The 27,895-nt window shown below is 38.8% G+C and overlaps 1 protein-coding gene across 6 annotated transcripts in view; it reads left to right on the plus strand.

Annotated features, from left to right (window-relative positions):
- The window catches only part of MYO1B (myosin IB), a 159,273-nt gene that overhangs the window by 65,336 nt on the left and 66,042 nt on the right, over positions 1–27,895 (plus strand). For all 6 annotated transcript variants that reach the window (XM_039844289.1, XM_039844290.1, XM_039844287.1 and 3 more), the window contains exons 4-6: positions 10,737–10,831; positions 19,161–19,265; positions 23,606–23,652. In XM_039844289.1, the coding sequence (XP_039700223.1) occupies positions 10,737–10,831; positions 19,161–19,265; positions 23,606–23,652 (247 nt within the window). The remainder of the gene's footprint in view (positions 1–10,736; positions 10,832–19,160; positions 19,266–23,605; positions 23,653–27,895) is intronic.

Genomic DNA, 27,895 nt, shown 5'->3' on the forward strand with positions numbered 1-27,895 from the left:
ATCCACGGTTCTCTTGTCCTACCTTCCAGACCTGGAAGGGTTGTTGCTGGCTTTCAGAACTTTATTCTTAGTTTCTCAAAGTTTGGTCTTTAAATACAAAGTCTTTATCAGATGACTTTTTACTCCTGCCTTCAGGCTTGTGGTAATAAATGCTAACTGCCTGCTTGCAGATCCTAGTGTTTCTCTCAGATGTATATGTGATTTGTGGATGTTACATTTCAATAGTCATTTTCTTGTGGCCAATTTGCAGACATATTGACATGGCTTAAAAGAACTTGAAGGCAGATGTTTGAGTTCTCCATATCTGGATTCATTTTAGGGCCGTGCTTTCTGTGTGATGGCATAATATAAGAGTTGTTTCTGACCCCTTTATGACAAGCTTCTAGGAAGCTTTATGTAACATTAAAACTTCCTCCAGCAGTAGCCGTAGTTCAGAGTATTGCTTTGCTGTTTCATCGTCCTCTGCCAAGAGTCCTGGGCCAACCTCTTGCCAGAGTGGTGGAGAGCCAGCGAGTCTTGTCAAGGAAAGAGTGACCGGTTTGCATTTTAGGAGGAGGAGCATTGCAGGGAAGCCAGCCTTCAGGGCCAGTGTCATATGGTATTTTTGGTTTACCCATTCTTGTGTGGTCACTTTGAAGCCATTTTTAAAAGGCAGCATTAAAAAAAAAAAACCCATAAAAAATGAAAATAGTAACTAAATACTGCGCGGAACAGACCTACTGGCATTTTGAGGCTTCTTTATCTTATTGTTGAAGCCCCTTCCCTAGAGTGAGAACCATCTGGAAGACACACACAGAAAAGGAGGAGTAGTCATCCTTTTTGACCACACTAGGTCCTCTCAGAGGGGGCTGTCAGTCACACCAAGCCTGGAGGCTGCTTATTCTCTGAGGGGGTTTTTATCTTGATGGTCCGATTCACAATCCTCTAATTTCCTTCCTTCAATCACTGAGTTTCTTTTTAAAATTAAGACATGGATATGTCTGTGTAATGACAGAAATTGTTTGTTTTCTGTTTAGAAATCCAGAGGAAAGTCTTCTGCATTTGGTTAATTTCATGAATTTGCAAACCTTATTTGAATAGGTACTTATGAAACCCTGGTGGGGGGTGGTGAGGAGGGGAGTAGGAGCCTCTGGGCCATGTTAGGGTCACTTCCTTTCAGTCCAGACTGTATGGTAAATCCTCATGCGTGCTGCAAACACATCTTTAGTACCTATGCAAAATAATGCATCCTACTTAAAATCAGAGTACTCCATAGGCCCATTGTCTTTGAGGACAGGATTGATACAATCTTGCAATGAATTTTAACACATTTGGGGGGAAAACTTCATTACAGAAACACATAAAAGCAAAAAGTTAAATCTAGCTGCAGTGAGGACGAGATTAGGAATGAACAGTGTAATAGTAATGAAAAATGCCATATTTTGACAGCGTTGTATCAAGATGGCTTGTGAAAGTGTCCTGCTTAGATATAGAAGACTTCTCTAAAAGTTAACTGGGCTCAGGCCAGCAATGAGGACATTGTCTAAGGCAATGAAAAACTGGTGATGGGGAGAGGACAGGAAGAAGTGGATTTGAAAGGTTTTAGGTGTCTGGAAGTAAGAGAAGCAGTAAAATCTTAATTAAAAAAAATTTTTTTTGGTACCAAAATCTCTTTCATGCTATGGTAAGCTCCATAGACCAAATTAATGTGTCCTCAAATGACTGAATTATTATCTATTTAGGTAGTACATGATTTCTCTGTACTGAGTACCTGAGGGTGGTGATGATAGCCTTTGTATTCTACCTGACACTTTCCATGATACATAGAGTGTTCATTGAATTAATGAATATTGAATTCTCTTAAAATTACTTCCTCCTTTACACTATCATGATATAAATTTAGCTAATAACCAGGAAGTATTTATTATTATTACTATTATTATTATCATCATTATTATTATTTTGCCAATTCACTTTCTTCCCTCCACAATTATACATGTAAGCCCAGACGTTTCATTGTATATATACAATGGTGTGTGTGTGTGTATATGTGCGTGTATCTGTTTATAATCAGGTATCTCATGAGTATTTGTTTATTTCATTGAATTTTGCATCCACTCTGAAAGAGTGGCAGATCTCGCTCTCTAAAATGTGAATAGCTTTAGCTAGTCTTTCAGGCCTTTACTGAGCACCTGCTCTATTTTAGACACTGTGCAAGGTGCTTTATAAACATCCTCTGCACAGCTCTGTAAGACCGGAAGTACAGATCAAAGCTTGAAGAAGTTGATAACCTTCTACTGCCCACTCCCTCTCCTCTCTGCATTCTTTTTTGTTTTGTTTTGTTTAATGAAACAAAGCAGTGTGTGCCTGGGGTTCCCATTAAGATGCCATCTCCATTCAAAGCCTTCTGTGTTAACTGCAACGAGCTCTCTTTGCACTTCTACAGTATGTGATGCCACAGAAGGTCTCCAGCCCAGTGTCTTCTAGTGTGGCTTAGCATCTCTGTGTGTCTCCCTTCTACTGGAGGGAAGCTAAGACTCCACTTCATTGAATCTTGTGTACAAACAGGCACTAGGGGGCTATCAGATCAAATGTGTTTTATAATTTGAATGTTGTAAACATGAAAGGCTCACTTAACTGAACAATCTTAACTATCTGGAATGTGGATGTGAAGTAGCTTAAATCAGAATGTGTGTTTCACAGTTAAACAAAAATGAAGACACCCAATGTTGCATACGAGGTAGTACTTTTTTAGGCTTTAAATCAGAAAACAATATCTATCTGAAAAATCATCATTTTGAGAACTTGAAATCATTCTTTTTACTTTAGTGAGTAAAATAACTCCTAAGGGTAATTAGGAAGATATTTGGAGTAATAATCTCTCTTGGGGTAGGTATTTCCAGGATTTAGTTGCCCTTAATAAAGTCATAAAAATTAACTATGAAATTAATCGAAATAAAACTTTGCCAAAAAAAAAAAATTTGAAGCAATTGTTTTGGGAATTTGTTTTAATTGTATTTACCTTGAGCAGTAAGGGCTGTTCCTGTAGACTGTAAACTGTGTCATTATTTATATGAGTCTGGTAATAAAAGATGATTGTTAGTATTCTTTTGTTAAAAGATACTAAAAATACTTTATGGGCTTATTGAATTTGAATTAAGAGTCTGATTGTCTATTTGTTCTTTTCACCAAATCTGGTGTGTGTTATTAATTTCTGGACAGGAGAAATAACGTAATTTCCTCCTTGCTCTCTGTGTCCTCTTAGCCTGTATCCTTGTGCATGCCTTGGGGTTTCAGATTTTCCAGCTTTCCATGACAATTCCTCTTGCTGGAAAAGTCGTTTTTTCCTTTTCTGAATGTGTTTAGGATATTGCTAATGTGTTAATTACCTTCTCACACTCCCTCTATAGGGGGGACTTAAGTGTCCTCATTAGATTTTAAGCTTGGAGAGGACAGATTCTCTTAATCATTGTCCTCAACCCACACAGTTGAGTATAGTGCCTCTAATCTCATGGGTGCTCTTGAACTCCTTGGGAACCCTGTCCTTGTGGATGTTCTCGTCTAGCCTTCACATACTCTTCCATTTTTATTAGGGGATTAATTCAAGACAGCAGAACCATTCACACTTCAAGTCTCTGTAGCAGCAAAGACGGATAAAGTGTAATCAGCCTCTTTGCTTTTGACTGCTTGCCAAGCCCAAAGCAGGATGCTGCTCTGTGGAGGGCTTTCCCCCTGTGGCGTTTCGTGCTCAGGGCACCATTTTCTGAAGGAAGTCCTCCACAGCACAAGGGAATACTACTAAATTCCAAAAAGCAGCTTCTAGGCCCTAAAAGCAGATGTTTCCTCTTTACTGCTTTCATATCTTAAGTCCAGTCCTTTTCCTTCCTGGCATAATTTCGTCTCTCAAAGCCTCTTATCAACTTCCTAATGCACGTCTCTAATACCTGGCTTTGGCATTTCACCTTCGAAAAAAGAGTCACACACCTTGGCCAAGTCCAACTTCATATCAGTCTTCAGTAGAAGGAAGGTGTTTATGGGGTCAGGTGACTCTCTCAGTCAGTTAGCCCTGGACTGGGTACCCTTGTGGAACTCCATTATGATTTTGATAATGATCAGGCCCATGGGCTAGGAAGAATTTAGGTGTGCCCCAAAGCTCCTTCATCACAAAAGGATTATAAATCAAATTCCTAAAATTGTGAAAGAAGACTGAATGCTCTTTGCTCTTTGTTTTGGATTATAATCTGTAACTAACTTGTGACTTTTTGAAGGAGCTTTGTTTGTAAATTCTAATACTGTAAATAGGAGAATTTCTTGACTAATTGCAAAAGGATTTCTGTTGTTTCTTAAAACATAAATATAACACATGTGAGCCATTTTATATACACAAAACATTCAGATATGGGATTTTTGTCCCCTTGGTAGTTACATTTGACCATCGAGATGAAAAAATGTTTTGAATGACCCATTAAAAAGTAATGAGAGACCTGATGTACATTGAGGTTGATTCCGATGATCTGTGAAATTTCACAAAAATACTGTGGAGTCTGTTTTTTGAAAACCAATGTAATTCTAAAGGACAAATAAACTTTTTGTGCCGTTTTGTCATGCTCTGTTTTAAAGCCTGATTTTTGAGCTTTATTCGATGTTTTACTATTGTCACTTCAGAACAGGTATCATCTTAAAGTGATTCATTCCTGATGAGATTACTTGTGTTTTGTAGCTAATAGAAACCCACCTTTTTAATTACATAGCCAAAAGAAAGTAATGTAGCTACTTGTGTGTAGGATATAAGAATGTATATGAACCTAGAAAATTTAATGTTGATAAAATATTACTAGAAAAGTGCTTTTAGCTCATTTTTAAGATAACTAAGTCTCACCTGTACTCTGCCATGTGTTATGCCATCCTTCTTATTTTGAGATGGCAACTAGGTTACCTCTTTGACTTTAGATGTGTAAAGAGAAAAAAGTACAATGCAGGGCAGGTTTTTTGACCTTTTTTTTTTTTTTTTTTTGGCGTGGTAGTAGGTCTTTTATTTCCTTTCAGCCTTTATATTTTAAATGTGACTCCTGCAGGCAGCATATAATTGGATTTTGCTTTTATATCCCTTCTAACATTCCCTGCCTTTTAGTTGGAGTATTTGTCTATTAACATTTAATGTAATTGTTGATGTGGTTTAATTCAGGTCTACCATTTAATAATTTATTTTCTGTGCTTGTTCCTCTTTTCCTGCCTTCATTTGGATTATTTGAATTTTTTTTTAGAATTCCATTTTAATTTTTTTAGGTTTTTTTTGTAGCTCTTCGTGTTATTTTAGTGGTTATTCTAGGTATTGTAATATACATTCTTAACTTTTCAGGGTCCATATAGAGTTAATATTGTACTATTTTATGTAAAATATAGAAACCTTGCAACGATTTAGTCTATTTACCACTCATCTCCGCCCCCCTCCCAATTCTGTTCGTTTTTCTTTCCTTTTTTACTTCATAGTGTACATTTTACCCATTGCTATTTCTTTTTAAGAGAGATTTACTTTTGTTTCCTATCTTTTCTTGTTCCAAGGCTTAGGTTGTTAGGAGTGCTTACCAGTGTTGTGGCTATGAGGAGATAACTGTATTGTAAATGTATTAATTTACCATGTTTATATTGGCATAGGACACTAATGCAATAAAGCTTTTCAGGATAAAAAACAATAGTTATTTGGGAGAAATAACTATAAAGACTGACTTCTCCTGACGTTTTTCCCTAGGACGTGATAGTATGAATGTCTCGTGGAAGGCTATAACACTAATTTATCAAGGTGATATGTTTCAAGTGGGTGAACGTTTTCTGAATTAAGAATATGATACATTTATAAATACACAGGTATCTATAATAGTCTTTTACAAGGAAGGCTAACATTGTGCTTCTCCTTAAAAACAAAAAACTTTCAAGGTTACCGTGCAAAACATACCACACATAATTTCTCCTTTTCCTTCTCTTCTCTTTCCTTTTTATGGGCTATGTCAGCCCTTGATCGGGGTTCAATATAAAATTAGAAATTGGTGGAAAATGGAGGTTAGGAATTTTTTAAAAACACATTTTTGTTATTTAGTTTTAGAAACACTCAGTTTTTAGGTCTGAACTAGTGCTAGAAAGGAAAGAAATAGTAGTGATTTGTAGCTCTCAATTGTAGATAAGAATTTTGAGAAGGAGCTATTTTAAGAGGATTAAATTCCGAAACAGTTTCCCTAGTGTGACTTGAAAGTATTCTAGGACTCAGGATTGAATGCAAGGGGATACCATTTTGAGAGCTTTTTTAGAAAAAGATATGAACTAAAAAGGCAAAAGCAGTTATCTAAGTTTAGTAAAGTTTCTTGAGACAAATTTTGTTCTTTTAAACTCTTTGGCTCATGGAAATGACAAACTAAGTCCTTAGAATGGATTAGACTGGTTTAGAGAGTGATTTCTCATGTAACTCATTAAGGGTGAGCCAGAGAAACTGAAAAATAAGGGTATGCTTGGAAGAACATAAGCTTTAGGTGATGGTGGTAATATATTTGGTGTCAGAGCATCTTTGCTGCTTTGCACTGTAGGTGAAATAAACTTAGAAAGAAAATGGCAGGGTGGAGGACGTGAAGTTTTGGGAAAGTATTCCTGCCGATGCCCTCGATGACCATGAGAGCAGAACCACTGTGGGGACGAACATTCTGAACAGAAATAAGACAGAGGAGGAACATAAATACCAGCTAGATAATTTTGAACGTGCAACTCAACATTCCGCCCTGACTGAAAATAACAGATGAGCCCCAAACCAAACTTCTGAAACCTAAAAGCAATAGGTACAGCTGTTTGGAAACATGCAGAGAGCATAACTTGGTGTAGGGAAAGTTTGGCTCTCCACGAACAGCCGTTGAGCTGATCTGGAAATGAAGGGGAGACTTGCATTCACATGTTAGGCCGTCTCTATTCTTAGAGCTCAACTAGAGGCCTGACGAAGTGGCTAAAACCATGCTCTTGATGTGGCGGGATAAAAACCATGCTTGCCCCTTACGTTATCGTCATTATATGATAATAGACCATACATTTTTGTGTGTGGTAAAATAACAATGCTGACATGCTCACAAAATAATGTGAAGCATATGGGTCACAACTGTTTTTAAGTAAAACTTCTCTAAAGATTTATTTAGGTTCCTTAATTACAGAGTGGTTTGGAAGACTGGCATGTGGTTTCGGTTTATAGTTATAAATGTTGGCCTTGGTGATGGGTACGTGCTGATGTTGCCAGAGAGAAGGAGAACAAGATTGGGATGGGGGTTTGTGTCCTTCAGGGCCCACCCTTTTGTCATTTTTTAAAAAAGTGAAGTCAAGATCTGTGTTTATATGAAATAAGTATGATGACATTTTTACTGTGCTTGAGATGGGTGTGCCAGTAGTCCAAGCCAGTTTTCCCGGTGCTTAAGTACTTTAGTTTGTAAATTTTCATGAAAATTTGAAATTAGGGCTCTCTAGAGTCCTGAAAGAATTAACTGTCCCTTTTTGCTTTTAATCTTATATTGAAGTATACTTTCCATTAGATGAATCAAGCCCAGTTTTGGGGACAGCAGTTAAATATTTCTGTTTGGAAAGACAAGAAAAATATGTGTTCAGCTTAGGTGTTTTGGCTTGAAACAAACCCATAACAGAGTCATAGTGAGCTTCTGAGGCCTCTTTTGCGTTTGTGTATGTGTGCGTGTGTTTGGGTATGTTCACATATACATGCACACATACAATCATGGTCATTTATGTTAGAAGTAATTTTGCATCATTTTGGTGTAATAGATAAAGCTAAATGTTAGTTCTAGGAGCAGGGGAAAAGGCCTGACTTAACCAACTCATGAAGAGGTGGTGAATGTATGTGATTGGAAAGTTCATTTGTATGTGTTTTCCTGGTCTTGCAATGATGATTATGATAGTGGCATCTCTGAATTACTGTCTGGAGGTGGAAGGAGTGGGAAGGGAGAGGAAAGTTAATAAGAAATCTAAGCAGTGCTTTCCTTCCCTGCACGAAGATCATAGAAGAAATGGATTTCCTGTTTACCGTTCTTCACGGAGCTCACTCCAGTAGTGACTTTGTCAGTACTTGGAGAGAATCCACTCATTCATTCATTCATAATTTGGTATTGGTGATGTCTTATCTTTACAGCTCTGTGGGTGGCACAGAGATGGATTAGATAGAAAGAAAGGATGTGCCCAGAGGAGCTTACACTCTGGTAAGAGATATGAGGTGTGCATCACTAATTATAATACAGAATATTTCAGTCATTTATTCTAGGTTTTATCACTTTTAACGTGCTTTTTATACACTTCTTTTGAATCCTCTAAACTCTATTCTCCCTTTTGTACATGAAGAAGCCAAAGTTTAGCCAGGGCAAATGACTTGCTCGAGGTCATGTAGGTGGCACGTTGTGGATTTGAGCCCAGGGAATCCCAGCCAGCACGTCGTTCTCCTCCGCATTCACTGTTGTTGTTGTTGTTGTTGTTGTTGTTGTTGTTGTTGTTGTTGTTGTTTTAACTGTCCCTGATGTGCAGTGGTACACAGAGGGGGACACTTGTTTCTACCTGGGGATCAAAACCCTAGAGAAGGATGAAACCACTGAGTGATCTTGTGGGGTGAGCACAGCACTGGTTACGTAGGGAATGGCTGAAAGGGGTTTGAAGAAGAGAAATACTAGCTGGACAGAAAGAGAGCAGTGTACACTGTTTATATAAACAAGGTAAAACAACCTGTTACTCGGAAAAGGCTCTTGTGCCAGATACTTTCATAACTTTTTCTTTCGATCTTTCCTTTTATACAAACATTCATTCAACAGATACACTTAGCGTATACTTACTATGTGCAGGCCATTGGATCCATTGATGTGAGGGTTATAAGTCTCCGGGTGGCTTTCCTTGAGGGTCTCATTGTAGTCCAGGCGAAAGAGAAGATTGCAAATAATCATAGGAGAATGAATATTTCTGAGTTCAAATCATGACCGTGCAGAGAGAAATCATGGGCATTTGATATCACCTCTCATCTCAGTTGGATGATTTCTCTTTGAGGAGGCTAACATTTACTTGATAGAGCTCTTTTAAGGATTAAATCTGATTATGAATATGAAAACACCTCACTCAGCTCCTGGTATATTGAAAGTGCTCAGTAAATTGTCAACATTAATGGCTCCACACACTTTCTGAAGGAAAGACAAAGTCCTTGATTGAAAGGCCCCCTGTGGTTTGGTCAGCCATATTTAAACTCTTCCTGTATCCTAGCATGTCACCAGTCTCCCGGCCTCCAGACTGGTCTCTCTTGTGTGGATCTTTGTGGCCCTGTGATTTATCCAAATGCAGAGGCAGTGTAGCCCCGTGGTCAAGAGCAGGGGTCAGTTCTGGGTCTGCTGTGTCATACTTGGCAGCGTTACCTCACTTTTTGCTGCAATTTCATCATTTGTAAATGTGATTGATAATAGTTTATTCTTAGTAGTTTTGTTGTGATATTTAAAATGATTACATATGAAGGACTTGGGGGCAGTGTTGGTACATGATCAGTGTTGCTATTTTAGCTTTAATTATTTTCTGATGTCATTGTGCCACTCCCCCTGCTTATAGCCCTGCAGGGTGGCTTCTTATGATGCTGTTCTCTTTGGAGTCTGCCCATTTTCTCATCACTCATCTGGCCCTTACTTATGTATGCCTTCCAGCAACATATAACTGCTCTTAACCCCTCACCCCACCTCTAGGATATTTTGGCTTTTGTTTTCACCTAAAAGTCCTTTGTCTTGCTAATAAATTCTTTAAGACTGGTTTTTCTACCTTCTAAGATTCTTGAAGTCTGTCTAGTTCTGCAGTGTTTTACAGACCATCTTTATCAGTACTTATCTTGCTGGATTTCCATTTTCAGTTCCCTGCTCTTGACTAAGAACTCTTGAAAGAAGGGCTGAGTCTTAATTATCTTTACATTCCCAGCATATTCTTGGCATAAGGTAGACTCTCAGTAAGTACTTGCTGATAAGCAAGTAGAAGAGGAACTTTACCTATATTAAATACATTATTATAGTGTCAAAATTATTTTTCAGTTAGCTAGAGAGAGCAAAACTCATCTTATTTGTAAATTTTGAGGAGCAGCCGAGTGTCAACATGAGGAGTGGCCTGGCCTTATTTGATAGGAGACCCTTTGTCATCATAGAGTACAGTTAGAAGCTTGAGGGCCTGGGACTGGACAAGAACCATGGCAACCCATAGTACCATTTGCCTCTGGTGGACTTGATAGTTTCAGTCATTGCTTTGTGAAGGCAGTAGTTATATTGAGCTTAGTGGTAATATCAGCTATTTGGTATTTGATAATGTTTCTCTGATGTTTGAAAAGATTTTTTCCTCATTATTTTGAAACTCCAGTGTACTGTCCTGAAAATCTCAACATTATCTAGCTTTGGACGTGTGATATAACATTTTTCTCCTTGGTTCTCTGAATTGCCTAGATTTTAATAAACCACAAATATATCATGTGCATTAAATAAAGCATATCTAGAGTACAGTAAATCAGTACCATTTTGATTCATTGAGAATGCATGGGAAAAGGTAACATGGGCCACAAAGAATGGATGGTTTATTTATTTAAGAATTTTAAGGAAATAAAATGTGATGTCTCAGCTTTCTATCTAAAGTATATCAGTGGCCCTGTGAAGGGACTGTAGTTACATCCCATAAACACATAATGGTGAGCTGTGGTCTAAAGATTCTTTTTCCATTACCCCCTGCAGCTTTGCCTTGTCAGATGAAGCATATAGATCCCTGCGAGATCAAGATAAAGACCAATGTATTCTCATTACTGGGGAAAGCGGAGCAGGAAAAACAGGTAAGGCCATCACTGGACGACCTCACTTTTCTCCACTAGAAGGTAAATGCTGCACAGAATGACAGAATGACCATAGCAAAGAGAGCAGGTATGGCTCATTAGCATAAATCTGCTCAGGGCCACCAGACTCCTTTGTGGGAGGCTACTGATGAGGGTCACGGTATGTTCCCTGAGAAGGACTTAGCTCCTCTCTCACGTGAAGAAGCAGGTAAACTATTGAAGACTTCCAACCAATGTGGGTGTCTATTTATAGATTCTAGACCTTTCTAGTTCAGTCCTTGAGTACTTTTCTTTTACCTTTCCTCTGGAACACCAGGGTCTGTGAGGTTTTACCCCTTTCCTAAGGAATGCCAAATTATTTGGGCTTTGGGAGGCCAAAACCACAGCTTCTCTCTGCTAAAAAGTGAGGGAATGCACCAGGAAAATGCTGACTTTCACCCTAGAGTTTTCCTCTGAAGCCTAAAGAATTGAGATTTTTGTATATTTTTTTAGCTGGGCTGGCCACCTCCCTGTAAAACAAACCTTCAAATGGAGGGATTATCTGCTGTTTTGTGCTTTTAATAAAAGCACTTTGTGTGATTGATGATCTTGAGTGAGAAAGTGATTGTACACATGGTACCCAGCTACCTGGAAAAGATTCAAAAGAGCTGTACTCTGAGTCCAAACTGTACAGGTTGAAACTGCTGTTGTCAGTGGGTTTCTTTGATGGAACCGATGAGTCCATAAAGGAGGAAGGCGGTGGTCTTTTCATAGTGATTTCATCTGTTAAATGGTTTTTTAAATAAGTATAGTTGACATGCAATAGTAAATTAATTTCAGATGTACAGCATAGTGATTCTACATTTATATACCTTATGGTGTGATTACCTCGATATATCTCGTAACCATCTATTATACAAAGTAATTATGATATTTTTGACTATATTCCCTGTGCTGTACAGTACACCTGTGATTTATTTAAAATATTTTTGTTTTATAGCTAAGACTGGATAATTGATAATTACTGCTTGCCAAAGTGGGATTTAAATGTTTCCACTTTGCTCGGTGATTTAGCTGTCCATGATGTAGAGTTTGCCATCCCTTTTTAGGTCATTATCTGAATCTTTGGGTATGGGCTGTTCAGAACTCTCTTTTTTCCAGCTTGATCAATGAAAATGGTAATAAGGAAAATTAAAATCTTTGTCCCCTGACAGAAAGCATTAGTATGGCGGTGCCTCTCATGCCACCTACTCCCACCCAGTTATTTTGTCTATATCTACAAGACTATTCACTTGACATATCTTTCCTTTTTCTTTAAGCACGAGGGAAGAAAAGATGAAGATATTCCTAAGTCTATTAGTTTTTTTAGCTTTTTACTCATTCTTCGTCATGACTGAAGATATACTCTTTGAGGGAATGATTATATCAAGTTGTTCCTAAGTGAGTCATCAGAAGTGGGTTGTGGTCACTGGTTTCATTAGGCTCGGCCAATTCCTCATCTCCTCTGGAACATATGTTCCAAGAAGACAGCATATCCACTAATTAGCCTCGTGGAGTGAGATTCCATCTCCTGGTGGGCTCATGCATCTTTATTGAAAAACTGAGTGGAGGTTGCTAGTACTGTTTTGGAGGGTGGACGTTCATTCTTTTCAGAGAGAAAAAAACAAACATAAAACCACCTCATTCTTATGGTAGAAATCTAGAGGCATAGGGTCCATTCTTTTCTGTAGTTTTCTCTTAATATTTTTCTATTTAATAACTTGTCCTGTTGGTTTCAGTGACCCTTTTACCACTTGAAATTCTTCTGTCCCTATCATTTTCCTCAGATCTAGTTCTTGCTAGGACCCCTTTGCCCCTGTCATAACCTGGAGAATGGATAGCTGCTGCTCAGGGCTGTCACCTTTGCCTCTGGTAGGGCCATTCTGTGTACTGCATACAAGGCTAGGTGTCGCTTCAGGCAGGAAGCCAGGGGAGGATGCCATAGACACCCTAGAGCAGCGCTTCTTAAACCTTCCACTGTGAGCACCAGGTGCCCTCTTCCCCAGTTTGTTGCTGGCCAATACCAGGCAGTGAAATAAAAGGAGACAGAAAATTCAATCTCTAATTTTTTGTTTTAGTTTCAACAAACAGAATAAACTACCAAATTGCTACAAAAACTTCTGAAACCTTACCCTTATGTGTAGAATGGTAGGTCCATGGACTAACCAGCTTTGAGGACTACTGGTCCGGTCCTCGGACTATACTTTGAGTAGCACTGCCTAGAGGTCATTTGAAGTATTTGTCTTATCTTTAGGCTACTGTAATTCCTAGATCTCACGATCTACAGTTGTCCATTATCACTAAACCTCCTGGTGCTGGGAGGTGGACACTGCTCCTGTGAGCTGCTATTTTTAAATATCCATTCAACTATACTCTTTGGTAGCTGCTAAATTCTCCCTTTTCTTTCCTAGATTCCAATAGCATCTTCTACTTCTCTGTCCCCAGAGACATTTAGAGTTTTGCTCACTTATTCCCACATTTTTCTGCTCTTCTTTGTTTTTGAAAGCACTGGTACAAAAATTGCTTCAAATTTTATTATGGTTTTAATTGTATTACACGATAAATTTGAGTAATGCATAGAATTTATGTGTCGTTTGATGTCTTCGTTACATGGAGATTACCTATGGTAGAATAAAGTGATGGAAAATGATATAGAGATGGCAGCAGTATAGTGGGAGGAATTCGGAGAGGGAGTTTAATCGTGTTTCTGTGGGGAAGAGGGAGACCAGACCATTTTTGAAATGTCACATTATCTTACCCACTAAAATTGTTTCTGATTACATATAGTTATTAAAAATTTACCAATGTGTTGGTAAATGCAAGAAGAAGAGAACTAACATTTATCGAGGGCCCAGAATGTGCTATGTACTTTACATACAGTATCTCTTTTCAATAAGAGTCTTTACTTAATAGCTTATACAGAATCACCACGTGGTATCAGAGGACTTACTTTATAAGAATTAATTTAACTAGGTTGTAAGCCCTCCTTGGCAGATGACACTCTTACACTGCAGTGTCATGTAACCTGGGCCCTCAGAGGTGTGAATTCTTTGAGTTCTTTGGTGGCCCTATTTAATTCATTATTACTGTGCTAAATTAAAAAATTCATCATGCTTCAGAGTAGTGCCCACGTGTTTCTAGGCAGTGGTGAACTCACAGTTTACTGCCACGAATGCAAATAGTTTGTGGAGAACCATGTAAGCACTGATCGGGGCAGGGAGGCAGAACATGAGGGAACCATCATAACTACATTTTTCCAAGGACATCAGAATAAATCTGTGGGTCTGAAAAGATGATCCTGACATAAGAAAACATTATAAATTACTTGGTTTCTAATTTTACAGTTACATCAGTTTCTAGGAACTCTTCAGCCATCTGCTCAAAATGTTATGAGGTCTGCCTTGCTCAGTAAGGCCTTTAGTTCTGAACCCCAAATGACCTTGTCCTACTTTATATCTGTGATAGTTCTCTGACTCTGTCAGTGACAGAGATGTCACTTACTGTAGCCTTAACATCGATGAGTGTTTCAGAATGCTGAATATATCCACGTGGAAGCAGAATAGCTAAGCAAACTCAAGGCCAATACGTAATGGGCTTTTGTTTTGTTTCTTCCTCGTGTGAGAAACGCCTCTCTTGACCCACATGTTTTATGTGAATTTTCAGAGATTTCATAGCCAATTTTCAGAAGCAGAGCCACTTATATATAGTTATATTTCAATAAAAACGTTGCCAGTCATGACTCCTCTTGGAGTAAAGGCTGTGTTTCTCACTGCAGGACCCATGCTTTTTGTGCCATGAATAGAACAGTTTGCAGCTGCCTGTTGGATCAGTTTGGATGGGCTGTAGCTGGTTTTTTTTGCAGCACTGCAGACTCAGGACTGCGAAAAGGGCGTTCTTCAGTGTTGCAGAGTCCTGGTTTCATTGTACACAAATATGGCCTCGTTGATTTAGGCAGTCTTTTCCTTAGGTCACTGGACGACCAGACCTATGTAAGCTCAGTCCCTAGGAAAACTTGGGCATTTTAACCAAGGAGACAGAGAGGTATAGAAGTACATAAATATATCTGTGTGTGTGTGTAAAATGTGTGGTTCTCTCTATATGCTACATGATATATATGTCTTATATAATCTACATGTCACATATATGTTACATGTATCTGTGAATGCATACATGAATACCTGTTAACTCCTTGGTAAATTTATTAGAGGCTCTGTGGAAAAAAAAAAAACTCAGAATAAGCCTGCTTATATTCAGAGCTGTTTTTTGACATAGTGATTGAATCCATGTGGAGCCTGCTTGGTTAACATACACAGGTTTTGATATCTTAGCTGTGAGAGTCCCATCCTTTTGTCCTCATAGTTGCAAAACACTTTTCGTGTTTGTTTTCCCTTTTTTTTTTGTAAAAAACATTATGTAATTATATGATTGTATAATACATGCATAATAACATATATCATTCACAACCTAGTACAAGGTACTAGAGAATACAGAGTTAAATTAGTTACCATTCTTAACTTAATTGGAATTTAAAATCCCCAGAGTCATAAACTATCATCTATAAACCCTTTCTGTTCTCTGTAGAAATGAATTCTGATCTAGTAGCATTTTGTTACAGGCTATTTGTCAGTTAATGCAGAATATCTGTTAAACTCTAGAGGTTCTACCATTTTCTGGTGAGAAGAGATTTTTGCCTTCGAAAACTTGATATTTTGTCTGACTGTTGGTGAAGTTTAGGATTCAAGTTACATTCAAACATATGTACAGAAATTTACATTTGTAAAGTACCTATGAGTTAGAGAAAATTATGGTCTAAGAATTGACTCTAAGTAATGCTGTTATATTTTGCCTATTTTTTTACATTACATTTCCATGACTTGTAACTGGAAGTTCGTACTTCTTAATTCCCTTCCCCTTTTGCCAATTTTAAATGCCAGTGTTTTTATCATGTCTAAAATGGCAGTGCTTTTCAGAATTTTGAGTACACATGAAGAATATATCTATTTGTCTCAACTAGAATAGTTTTATATTTTTACAATATGTAAAGAACATCGTCATTGAGTTTATGATTACTGGATTAATATATTCACAATCTACTCAAAAATAGTTTTGGAAAATGCTTATAATTTTATGCTGTGATTGCCAAGGTCATGTTTAGTTATAATAGTCAACATAATTAAGAAACTAGACTTGGAAATATAAAGGGTGATAATTAATGATTTTCCTCAGAAATGTAATATTTCTCATTCACAGATATTATTACATAAAATTTTGATTTGGATAAACATCTTAACATTTGAGTAAAGGTTAAATTTTATTTGAACTTTAGTATAGAAGAACCAAAAGGAAATAAAGCAGAAAGCTTTATAAGATAACTGTTATTTCCTGTTTCCGGCACGGTGAGACATCATGAAAACAGTTCCCTAAACTTTGTTGGGCCTTACATTTCATCCTTACTGCTTTACTTATTTCTCTAAAGTAGTGAATATCTCATAAACTACTTAAGTTAAAGATCAAGTATTACGTCAAGAGTTGTCTCTTTTAGACAATGAGACTTTATTTGGAGAAGATTACTCTTAATCCTGGCTTCCAAAAATAAAGTATTAAAATAAGCATAGTATTAGAATTCTTGAAGATAGTTAGGAATCTGAACACAGAAACTTTTTTAACAACTTAGAAATAAGTATCCTTGAACTATATTAAAAAAAATTATATCTGAATTTGAATTACTTAAATAGATTTTAAAGTTAATAAAGTATTCCTAATTTCAGTTTGTTAGCCCTTCTTTATATCTCAGAAGAGATTGTGGGTTTATATACAATTTAACAGCCAGATGATGTAAGTCAAATCCAAATTCCAAAAGGACTGCTCCTAGTGCCATTTTTAAACAGAATCGATCCTGAGAGAACTTGATTCCATTTCATACTGGTCATTAAAAAGTCAGTGAGAGACCAAATTAATTCTAGCGGCCACCAGAGAATTCTGATTCTTAGTTGATCTTTTTTTTTTTTTCCCCCCAAAGCATTTTGTCCCTGGAGTTCCTCTTGGATTAGAAAAAAATTTCCAGAGAACTTGGTGTGATCATGTATCTGAACTTTGAGGCTTGAGTTGAGGCAGCAGTGAATTCTATAATCATTGGAACAAACAAGCAGCCTGGCCTGGCCTTTTAATACTTTTTGTCAGATCGCGCTAATAATAATAATAATAATAATGCCGGATAGTCCATCAGAAATCCGTTTCAGTCAAGCTTAGGTGGATGGGGAGCAAAGAGTGCTGCTGAGAAAGCAGAATGAAGAGAAAGAAAGCCTGGAGGTGAGTTGCTTCAGAGCCAAAACTGCAGATTGCAGTGTGAGGATGATTCAGGAGAGCTGGCCCAGAGTTGGAGGCCAGATATCATGGGATGTCAGGAATTGGCTGGGAGGGCAGTCTCACTTGACCTCAAAAGGCATAAAGCCTGGAAAGAATATCCCGAAGTGACCAGAAGAAGAGTTCCAGTTTGGACTGGTAGGTAGAGGGAAATGTGGAACCAAGAAATCAAATAAAACCTAATATATAAACCTTTGTTCATAACTGAGGCCAGGTCAGCCTGAACAGAGCAACTGTAGTATGTACATACAGTTCACCAGCTTTTAGGTAAACCCTGAGAACAATGGAAAATGTAGTTCAGGAACTTTACACAATGGAGGTGTTAAGGGAGAATGCCCTTTGGAGGAATGGTATTGCAAAGATGAAAAGATTGACGTTTCTCAGTTACAATCTTTAAAAGGAAAACAGCAGAAAGTAGGTATCACAGATCAGCAGAGAATCTGTTTGTACCCTTGCATTTCACAGAAAGCAAATTGGAGGAAGACTTAACTCCAGCCACTGAAGGAGGTACCCAGCCTCTCACCACAGTTTTCGGGGCTCCGTGAGATCGGTTACTTTCCCTATACTATATTTGCTAGTCCTCCAGAAGCTGTCATCCTAGTCCTGGAGCACTTTATGTGACCTGCACTTGGTGCTCAGTGGCTCCTGTTAGTCACTTGTGGGTTGCTCAAAGGCCCTAAAGCAAGTGTTGGGCAATGCTCCCAAGGTCACATTCCAGTTGTTCATTTTTTATTTCTTCAACAATGGAGAATAGGTCGGCAGCCACCCGCTTCCAGGTCTGTGCAAGAGAAATGGTAGTGTTGAAATTTATCTCCTGGATTCAAAGGCAGAGAGACTCCCCCTCAAACCTGGAGAAAGCTGTCTTGCTCTCAGACAGTGCCACCAGAGCAGACTTGAGAGAAAGCAAGATTTGGGGAGATTGCTTTCCTTACCTCGACGGCCCAAATGAGGAGCATTTCTCAGATCCTGATTATGGAACATTAGAACCAGGACAGCTCAATGAGGAACAGATTGCATGGCAAATATAAGTTTGCGAAATGCAGCATTCTAGATTCTTTTCCAGAGTTCCACAATGCACGTGATCCTCCGAGAAGCCCTTTAAAAAGGAAGCCTGTTTCACTTCATCTAGCTCCCTGTGGCCCCCAAATTCATTTGACTTTAGACCTCATTTTTCCTGAATACCTATTAGCATTCCTTGGAACTCAGTATTAAAAGGATCAGCATTGAGGAAGCAAGTGCTGAGAGGCGACATGGACCGATAGACCCAGATGGATGGAACCACCCAAAACAAGTTTTGTCCACCTTTGAGCTAAGAGTTCTTTGTGTGCCTCAGGTGGCCTGCTTCTTTTAGCAGTTTACCTTTCAGGGTTACTAGTGAAGCCTGTGCAAACAATAGTGCCCTGAAAAGGTTATATTTCTTGCTATCAAAATCCTTAGATTAGCTGCTTAGTTTTTTTTAATCGAGTCGAAGAGTAATTTATTCTAATTGTGAGCAAACTGGTTTGATTTAGAAAATATTTTTGAGAACAGGTTTTGTTTTTGTTTTTGTTTTTGTTTTTTAATTTAAAAATCTATTTGGTAAAGATGCCCAGGTTATGAAGTTATTTTTGGCTTGAATCATCTGTGTGTAATATAGTAATCGTATATAAATGATTGCTTTAAGAAGATAGTTTTCTTGAGATTTTGTTGGCTATGTTATTCAGAAAATTTTTTAGCAGCCGGGTGACATAACCTTTAAGCATAATTCCTATTATATCTGAATTAATGACATGTCATTGAATGGAAAAGACAGATATTTTAAGATTTCTAAAGCAGTATTAACTCCCAGGTATAGATAGAGTCATTTGAAAACACTATTAGTGGGTACCCTTACCACAATTTCCTTCCTCAAAGAATTTTTAAAGATATTTTTGTTTCATTTATTAATATGGCTTGTTTTCATCCACAGAGGCCAGCAAGCTTGTTATGTCCTATGTAGCAGCTGTTTGTGGAAAAGGAGCAGAAGTTAATCAAGTCAAAGAACAGCTTTTACAGTCCAACCCAGTCCTGGAAGGTAAGATTTTCTGTGTACATCAGGTTGATGTGACTTGAACAGTAGATCTAGTTTTCAGGGCACCTCAGATACTTGATGTGCTAGGAGGTGGGCTAGGAGGGAAGAGGAAGGAAGAGATTCAGGCCCAGACATGCTGAGCAAATGAGCTACATCCTAAGAACTGTTGGCTTTAGTGCTTAAAGGAGGCAACAGTTTATTCATGTAAAAGGAGCTTTCCCACTTAGATTGTTTTTTTTTTTCCCTTTCAGTTTTTATTTGAATCACTTAAATTTTGCTTAAAAATGATCAACCGATATTTGCATTTGACTTGCTAGCTAGGAAAAACTTGGTGGAAAAGAGCAACTTGAGTGTTGTTATACACGTGGCTGCTTATTTCTGTTGTCAGGGAAACCAAGGTTATGCCAGGGAAGCATTTAAGGGCCAGCGTTTTCAGGGCCATAGAGAGCCAAAACCTGATTGTAGAGCTCAAACTCTGTGTGTGGTCATCTGTATTAGTCAGCTCTGGCTGCCATGACAGAATACCGTAGACTAGATGGCATAAACAACAGAAATTTATTTCCCAACTCTTGTGGAGGGAGGCTCAGAAGTCTAAGATCAAGGTGCTGGCAAGGTGGGTTTCCTTTTGAGGAATCTTGGCTTACAGGTGACAGCTATCTCACTGCCGTGTGATCACATGACCTCTTCTTTGAATGTGGTGGTGGGAGCCTGGCTGGCTTATGACTTCATCTAACCCTAATTACCTTCCAAAGGCCCTGTCTTCAGATACCATCACACTGGGGTTAGAGCGTCAACATGTGAATGGGGGAGGGGCACCAACATTCATCCCATTATCCCATCAGAAAACAAAGCCAGAGGCGAGTCCCCTTAATGCCATGGAGGTTGGCTTGAACCATCGATAAAAACCATCCTTTACTTTGGAAACAGTAAATCAGAGTCTTGCTCTATTGGTGACAAGCCCTTAATGTTGCTGTATGTTGTAAGCATGTTTTAATTGTCATTTAACACAATCGTTGGGGTAGAATAGAGTTTCTTAACCTTGGCACTATTGACATTTTGGACTGGATAAGTCTTTGCTGTGGAGGGCTGGTCTGTGCACTGTAGGATGTTTGGCAGCATCCCTGCCCTCTACCCACGAGGTGCTGGTAGTCCCCCTCTCCGTAGTTGTTGCCATTGAAAATGTCTCCGCACATTGCCAAATGTCCCCCGTGGGGTCAGAACCACCCCTGATTAGAATCTCTGGTCTAGAAGGGTAGTTTGGTTCATTCAACCCTTTGTTCAGTTATGGAAGGTCAAAATCTAGCATGGATTAAAGCAGAACTGCTTTGGGATAGGGAGATACCCTCAGTGTGGAGGGACAGAACCCTGCCTGTTGTCTTTGTCTAGCGGTTCTCGACCTTTTTGGCACTAGAGACTGGTGCTCTTATGAGAATCTAATGCCTGATGATCTGAGGTGGGGATGCTAGTGCTGTGGAGTGGCTGCGAATACAGGTGAAGCTTTGCTGGCTGGTCCACCGCTCACCTCCTCCTGCTTTGCGTCCCAGTTCCTAACAGTCCACTGACCAGTACTGGTCTATGGCCTAAAGGTTGGGGACCCCTGGCCTGGCCACTTCCTTCTACTTTATTACAAGGAGATACCATGCATCTTTATCTCCCAGACAGTGAAATAGGAGCCATGAAATACTTGAACTTTGTGAAAAGCAAAGGCTGAAACATCTATTATATTTTTATTGATCTTTCTTCCCCTTCAGTACCTTAAGAAATAAAGAGCTATTATAGAAAGTGCTCTATCTTCATTTCATCATTTTAGTATTTGACTTTTTGTTTTAAGTTAGAATGCTGTCCATGTGTTATATTTCTGCATATATTTATTTTAAGAACGCCGTGATCTAAAGGAGAAGCACTGTGGAATGCTATAGCTTGCATCTGTGATTAGAATCTGGCCCTTTATTCGATGGTGTTTGGAGCAAGGCTCCAGTGCAGGAAATGGAAGAAATGTCTGCTGTGGGCATGCATTATCTTTTATGGGAATGCTTTACTTTTAACTGGAGCTGCTACTGTAAATGAACATTTAGAACAATGAACTTAAAAAAACAATTGAGGAATGTGTCTCAAGTGTTCTATAATGGAACACTTGTTTTTGGTTCTGTGGCTCACAATAAAAGACGTTTGTGTTTAGAGCTATGTTTAGTAATGTGCAACTCAGATTTGTTTGATGAAAAGATGGTTTATGGCTTGCAAATGGAGCCTTGAGTAAAAATTTTTTGAAGCAATTCTTTCACTTGCCCTTGACCTTCAAGGCACAATAAACTGTCTTTTATGTACCAGCATCTTGAGCTGGACTTTGGGGCTGTGCAAGTTAGTTAACTTGGCACCCCTACGTGGTCTCACCCACCAGGAAGGACTAGCCTGTGAAAATACGAAAAATGTCATGATCTTCATGATAGCTAGGTCAACACTGCCATTCTCAAGATTGTATTTATTAAAGCTTTTTAGCTAGTAATGGACATGGGATAGTAATGTGAACCTCTTTGACAAACATCATTGTTTGAGTATTTCTTGTGTGTAGGTTTTCTCACTCGGTATAGCACCTCAGTTTATTTTCAATTAAAAGGATTTGGTGTCAGACCTACCAAACCATACCCATTCCAAGGAGAATGTCTGATACAAAGAACTTTCTTTGTGTTGACTTTGTAAATTTTGTCTTAACTGAGCAGGAGCCATCTATTTTTTAAAAGTCAAAAACATAAAAAAACCAGCTAATGTGAAATACAACGTTATCAGGTTTGGCTCCCGAGTATCCAAGGTGAACTTTGACTTTAACATACACTTCCCCACCTGATCTGGTGGTTGCTTTCAAAACTTGGACCACCTTTTAGTTCTTAGTTGGCATTTGAACTCTTGTTACTCTAATCTTACTCTCTCCATTTAATTTAATGAAGTTATGGAGTTTTCCAGGGATTTGACTCCTGGCCTCTTAATCTGAAGATCTGGTTCTGTTCACTACATCATCATGTCTCTTCAGTCCTTGCTAGCTGCAGTGTGGTCCAGAGATCCCAGTAACAGCCTTGGAGTGGTCATGGGGGGGCATTGGTAGAAATGCAGAATTTCATGCCCATCCCTAGACCCTCTGAATAAACATCTGCACTTGAACAAGATCCCCAGGTGATAGGGTTTGCGCTTTAAAGTTTGAGGTGTCCCCTGCTGAGCTTCCAAAGCACCAAACAGGGATCCTCTCTGCTTATATAACTTATATTTATTTAACTTAATTCTCTGCTACAATGGCCCGGACTAATTGGCCCTGCCTTGCGCATAAGCTAGGTGAAACAATCCTTTTACCTTATGACAGTATGAACTACCCGTGTTAAACAGGAACGCTCGGTGCCTGGGCAGCATGAACCCGTGGCTCTTATGTGCTCTCATTTAAGAGGAAGTCCTGCCAGAGGGTGGGGGAAGGGGGGAGGTAGGCAGGATAAAAGGGGTCAAATATGTGGTGACAGAAAGAAAACTAATTATGGGAGGCGAACACACAATGTAAATATATATGCCTTACTGTTAAAATGTACAGCTGAAACTTATCAGATTTCGTTAACCAATGTCACCATAAAAAAATAAATTAATAATAATAATAAAAAGGCAAAAAGGTAAAATAAAATAAAAGGAAGTCCTGTGGGAGATCCTGGCTCTGAGGCAGCAGAGACTGGAACATTTGAATTTTGCAGTATGGGCCAGTTTAGTTTTCATTATATTCTGGAAAGTTTCAATTCGGTCTGACAGCCATAAACTGTGTAGCGTTTTGCGTTTTGCCTATTGGAAATGACCTTAGTTTTTAAATCTCTTACTCTTTCTATTGCATATTTAATCACATTTAAATAGCTTTACTTAAAATAAATTAAACAAAGTTTCTCAGGACTTATTCTATCTGGAAATCTTACTAAATTTCACAAAATCTTTGGTAATTTTAAGTAGGAGTTATCTCTGAAATAACCTTATTCACTGATGATAGTAGTTGGAGATCATAGAAGCCTGGCTTGTTTGCCACTCAGTTGACTACTGTCAAAACAGTTAAAAGGTCTTGAATTAGAAGAGGTTAAGTTACAGTAATACTTAAAAAAACTCCACGAATCATAGGAATGACTCTTTTTATATGAACTTATAATAAGACATGGCAGCTTTAGTATGCTTCAGTTAAGTATGTTTCTATGGAAATTCTGGATGGAAATGTCATTGCTACAAGTTGTATTTTCTAAGATTTATAGATGTCAAATATTACATTTGTTTTATCTCTGTTCAAAATTATTTTTCTGTCAATTTTAACTATGCAACTGTTTCTTTCTTAATAGCTTTTGGAAATGCCAAGACTGTAAGGAATGACAACTCCTCTAGATTTGTAAGTATTTGTATAAGCCTAAGTGTTAACACTAATATTTAGCTCATGTATGTTTAAATAACTTGTAGATGTTTACTATTTCTTCATACACAAATTTTAAAAATTAGAATACCATTGCTGTTGAGATACTAAAAGTTTTATAAGGACTATTTTTTGCTTTCTGGAATTTTCCTTTTTAATTTCTCTTGGAGTGACAAGCTATTTTTTTTTTTTTTTTTTTTCCATGAGTAATTTCAATGAGGCTATTTAGAATAACTCTTTACTTATCTGAGTTTTGGTGTTTAGAAATCATAATTAAGAGTCAGAAATTAAGTAGAAAGAAGGATAAGCTGGGTGTCAAGTTTGTCTACAGCTTTTGTCCTTTGTGCAGTAGGATCAAAACAGAGGTATATTCTAAAACTTTAGAAAGTAAAATCATTCAGTTTGGCAGTGACAGCTAATGGAATCAGGGAGGGGGACTGAATAGCAAAAACTGAAAGTAGTTGTTTGGAATTTGGTTGAGGTGGAAAATGCCAGTTCTACTAACAGAAACCTTTCCAGCATCATCTCCCATTGCTTTCCAGCATGTACTCTGCACATCTGCCCATGGGGATCTCTAGCCGTGCCTTGCTCTGTTGTGCCTTTGGTCTTTACAGAGACATAGACACTGTCTGGAGGCAGCTGAGGAAAATACGTTGAGTGTGATGATGACATTACGCAATCGGGCCCTTTTTTTCTAGTTTAACGAATTTTATAAATTTTGTAATAAAAGATCATTTACTTTATAAGCTCTCTTCTCATATGCCTTATTTGAGACTGTTTTCCGTGATCTTTCATGCCTCCTGTCTCCAGACCCTTCCTGCTCTTTCTCTTCCCTTCCTCTTTAGCCCCTTTTGGTTTTTTCTTATTGGAGTCATTCAGTGCTTAAGGCAAGAAAATGACCTTCCATGGAGATAGTTTTGATAGCTTGGAAAGTGGGAGGTTCCTAATTCAGAATCTGTGAATTTTTTCCATTGGATTAGCTCCTTCAGTTGTTATAACTGATTTGAGCCATGCCTTTCCTTGTTGAGGTAACATGGCTAATCTCATTACATGAATAGAATTAGAAGCAAAGTGTGGGCAGATAGAAGTAATTCCAATAGCTCAAGCTTCTTTATGGAGATTTTATTTTTGCTGTTTGCAAATTACACACACTTTACAAAAAATATTTGCAAATAGATGTAGTCTACAGACCATAAAAATAGAGAAAAACCATATTGCTTAAAGAGTCATTACTACTTTGTGACTTTGAAATCTAGTGAAAGGCTTGGAAGGTGATTTGACTTACTAAGAAACTTCAGAGAAATCCTATTATAATAGGATTGGGATATGAGATTAATGCTGGATTATAGGCTAAGTCATTTCATGCCCAATTTTTAGTTATTTCTCTGCTTTGTGGTCTGTCACTTGACCAGTAACATACTCAACCCCATGAAATAATCTTATAGTAGAACTCTGTTGTGTTTAAAGTTACTACTATGTATAACAGTGGTTTATGACTCCAGAGAAACTGATTTTCTTTGACAACATTTGATGGGTTAACCAGAATTAACGACTTGATTTCTTCATTGAGAAATCTGGTCGATCCTGCGGTGGTTTAGATAGGTACGCTTGTTGTGGTTGACATTTTAGACCAGTGCTCCCGTGAAAGTGACTCACAATGTCCCCCACACCTCTATCACCTCTAGTTTGACAGACTGAGCTTCTATTAAGAAAGGGACTCAGTGTTTTTGAAAAAAAAAAAATATTAATAAGGCTTTGGAAATCATTGCTCTCAACCAAGGATTTCAGAGGAAAGGAGAAGAGTAATTCGTTGAATATCTGCTATGTACAAAGAGCCAAGTTAGGCACTGGTGAGTATAGGAAAGAACCTAGAGGGTCAGAAAAATTTTATTACCAAACCTCTCATTCAGTAGGAATGAAAAACCCAAGTTTTCTTTAAAAACTCTGTTTTTTTTTAAACATAGGTCTCCCTGCATCTCCTCTTGCAGCCTATTATCCTTTTCCTACCAGCAGCCGGAGTGATCTTTACAAACTTAAGTCTCATCACTGCCCTGCTGAAAGCCTTGGGTGGTTCCCCCTTGAACCTGGAATACAGTACAGGCTCTCTGGGGAAATCCTGCATAGGCTGGGGGGCCTGCTCTGCCTTTGTCTGCCCTTACTCGGTCTCTGCCACACAGGCCTTTGTGACTGTCAGGCCTACCAAGCACTGTCTAGCCTTAGTCTTCGCAGTTGCCTGCGCTCTGTCCTCAAATCTTTGCATGGCCTGCATCTCGTACTATTTAGATATCACCTCGAATTTCCTTTCCATGATGCCTTTTCTAGACTCTGTGACTTCATCCTGTTTTTATTTTTTTCTGGCATTCATTAGTCTCTGGCATTATTATATTCACTTCCCCTGTTTACATGACCCTTGACCTTAGAGAGTGAGCTCTATGGGAGCAAGGTCCTCGGCCTTCTCGTTCGCTATGGGGCTTCAGTTCCTAGAACAGTGCCTGGCACCATAGTGGGCACTCAGAAAACATTTATTGATGTTACCTTTAAGAAGCTTATTGACCAGTCAGAAAAAATGGACATGTTTTCTAAAAGTAATTACAGCACAACTCATAATAAGTTCCCCATGAGAGGTGCAGATTAAGTTTTGTGAAGTTCGGAATAGAGAAGCTGGGGGAGTCTGGGGCAGAAGACAGTCTTGAATGGCCTGTGAGATTTATATGTGCTCACATCGAGTGGAGAGCAGGCAGAGCTGGCAGTACAGCATGAGAAGCCGAGGAGAGAACCAGTGTGGACCTGCACTTGTCAGTTAGTGGCTAGACCAGAGGGTCTGGTCTGGAAGGGAGCCGCAGGCCAGAGGGCTGGAAAAGGTGGGTTAAGGACGCAACTGGAGTATCTGATTCAGGGTCTCAGACTTTATTTTGTAGGCAATGGGAAGCCACTGGTTATTTCTGAGTAGACAGTGACACGATCAGAACCAGGCTTTTGGCAGTAATCAGGATGTGGCTAAATGGGATGAGTGCCATACCAGTATCAACAGAATTCTCAGTGCTGTCCAATAGTTTAATAGTTTATCCCTACTCAGCTTCCTTTCTCATTTTCCACAGTGTTTGTTCTACTCTCTTCAAACATCCTATCCTTTACTCTTAGCTGGTGATATTATGCCTACTTCACAGAAATATCATCATCATCACCATCTTCCTCCTTATCTAAACCTTCAACCTTTTTTCTGCCTCACCTATCCCTATATCTGTATATATACCTTCCTGTCACACTGGGAAATTTTCAACTCTGGTCTCATACTGATCCTAATCCCTCTACCTATGCTCCGTCCTATGGCCTCTCATGCCCAGGGACCACCTTCCGTCAAAATTGTCCCCTCTCATATGATCGACCTCTCACTCTCTTGTGAAGTTACCCTTTCCCGCCTCCTTTGTAGCTGCTTTGCCTGCTTTGTCCCCTACCATCATGGAACATCACTATATACTTGGTTGCCTGAGCCAGATTCCTGGACTTTTTAATCCTTGTCCCGCTTCTCTCTTTCTTACCTTGTACATGCACCCAGGACCTGTCATTGTGACTATCTGGGTAGCTCTCAACTGCTTACTTTTCCCTTTTGCTACTCCTGCTTAAAGCTACCAACATTTCTTCTCTGATTACTGCCACCTCCTCTCAGCTACATTTGGTTTTGTTCTTTTCCAGTCTATTCCACACTAGCCAGAGTGATCTTGTAAAGAGGCGAGTCTGATCTTGGCATCCTTGTTTAGGAACCTTTAATGTCTTGACTTAGTTGTCAGGAGAATGTCTTGATGTCATGATGTGCTCCAGCTTCCCTCACCATCTTCACAGATGCTGGTTCTTATGCCTGCTCCTTCCTGCTCTCCCACCTCCTTGCCTGCCTAACTTCTGATACTTTGCATTTAAGCTAGGACAGGCTTCCTGCTCTCCCTTTGTCCTGCTCTCCCTTTCTTTGTGCATAGCACCATGGCCACTGTAGGATGTGTCCCCATACACAGTAATGCCCTGTTTACCTGTCTTAATTCTCCCCTAGACTGTAAGTTTTTGAGGATAAGAATTGTGCCTTGCTTTCCCTTGTGAAGGCTTCAGTATCTAGGAAGTAGTTGATAGACCTTCGCTTAAAAATAAGTGAAGACTTTAAAATAGCAGATGACCCATGATAATGAAGAGGAAGTGAGAGAGCATGCATGAGCTAACAAAAGGTAAATTGCAT

The sequence above is a fragment of the Pteropus medius genome, unplaced genomic scaffold (assembly GCF_902729225.1).
Source record: "Pteropus medius unplaced genomic scaffold, Ma_sr-lr_union100, whole genome shotgun sequence".
Lineage (NCBI taxonomy): Eukaryota > Metazoa > Chordata > Mammalia > Chiroptera > Pteropodidae > Pteropus > Pteropus medius.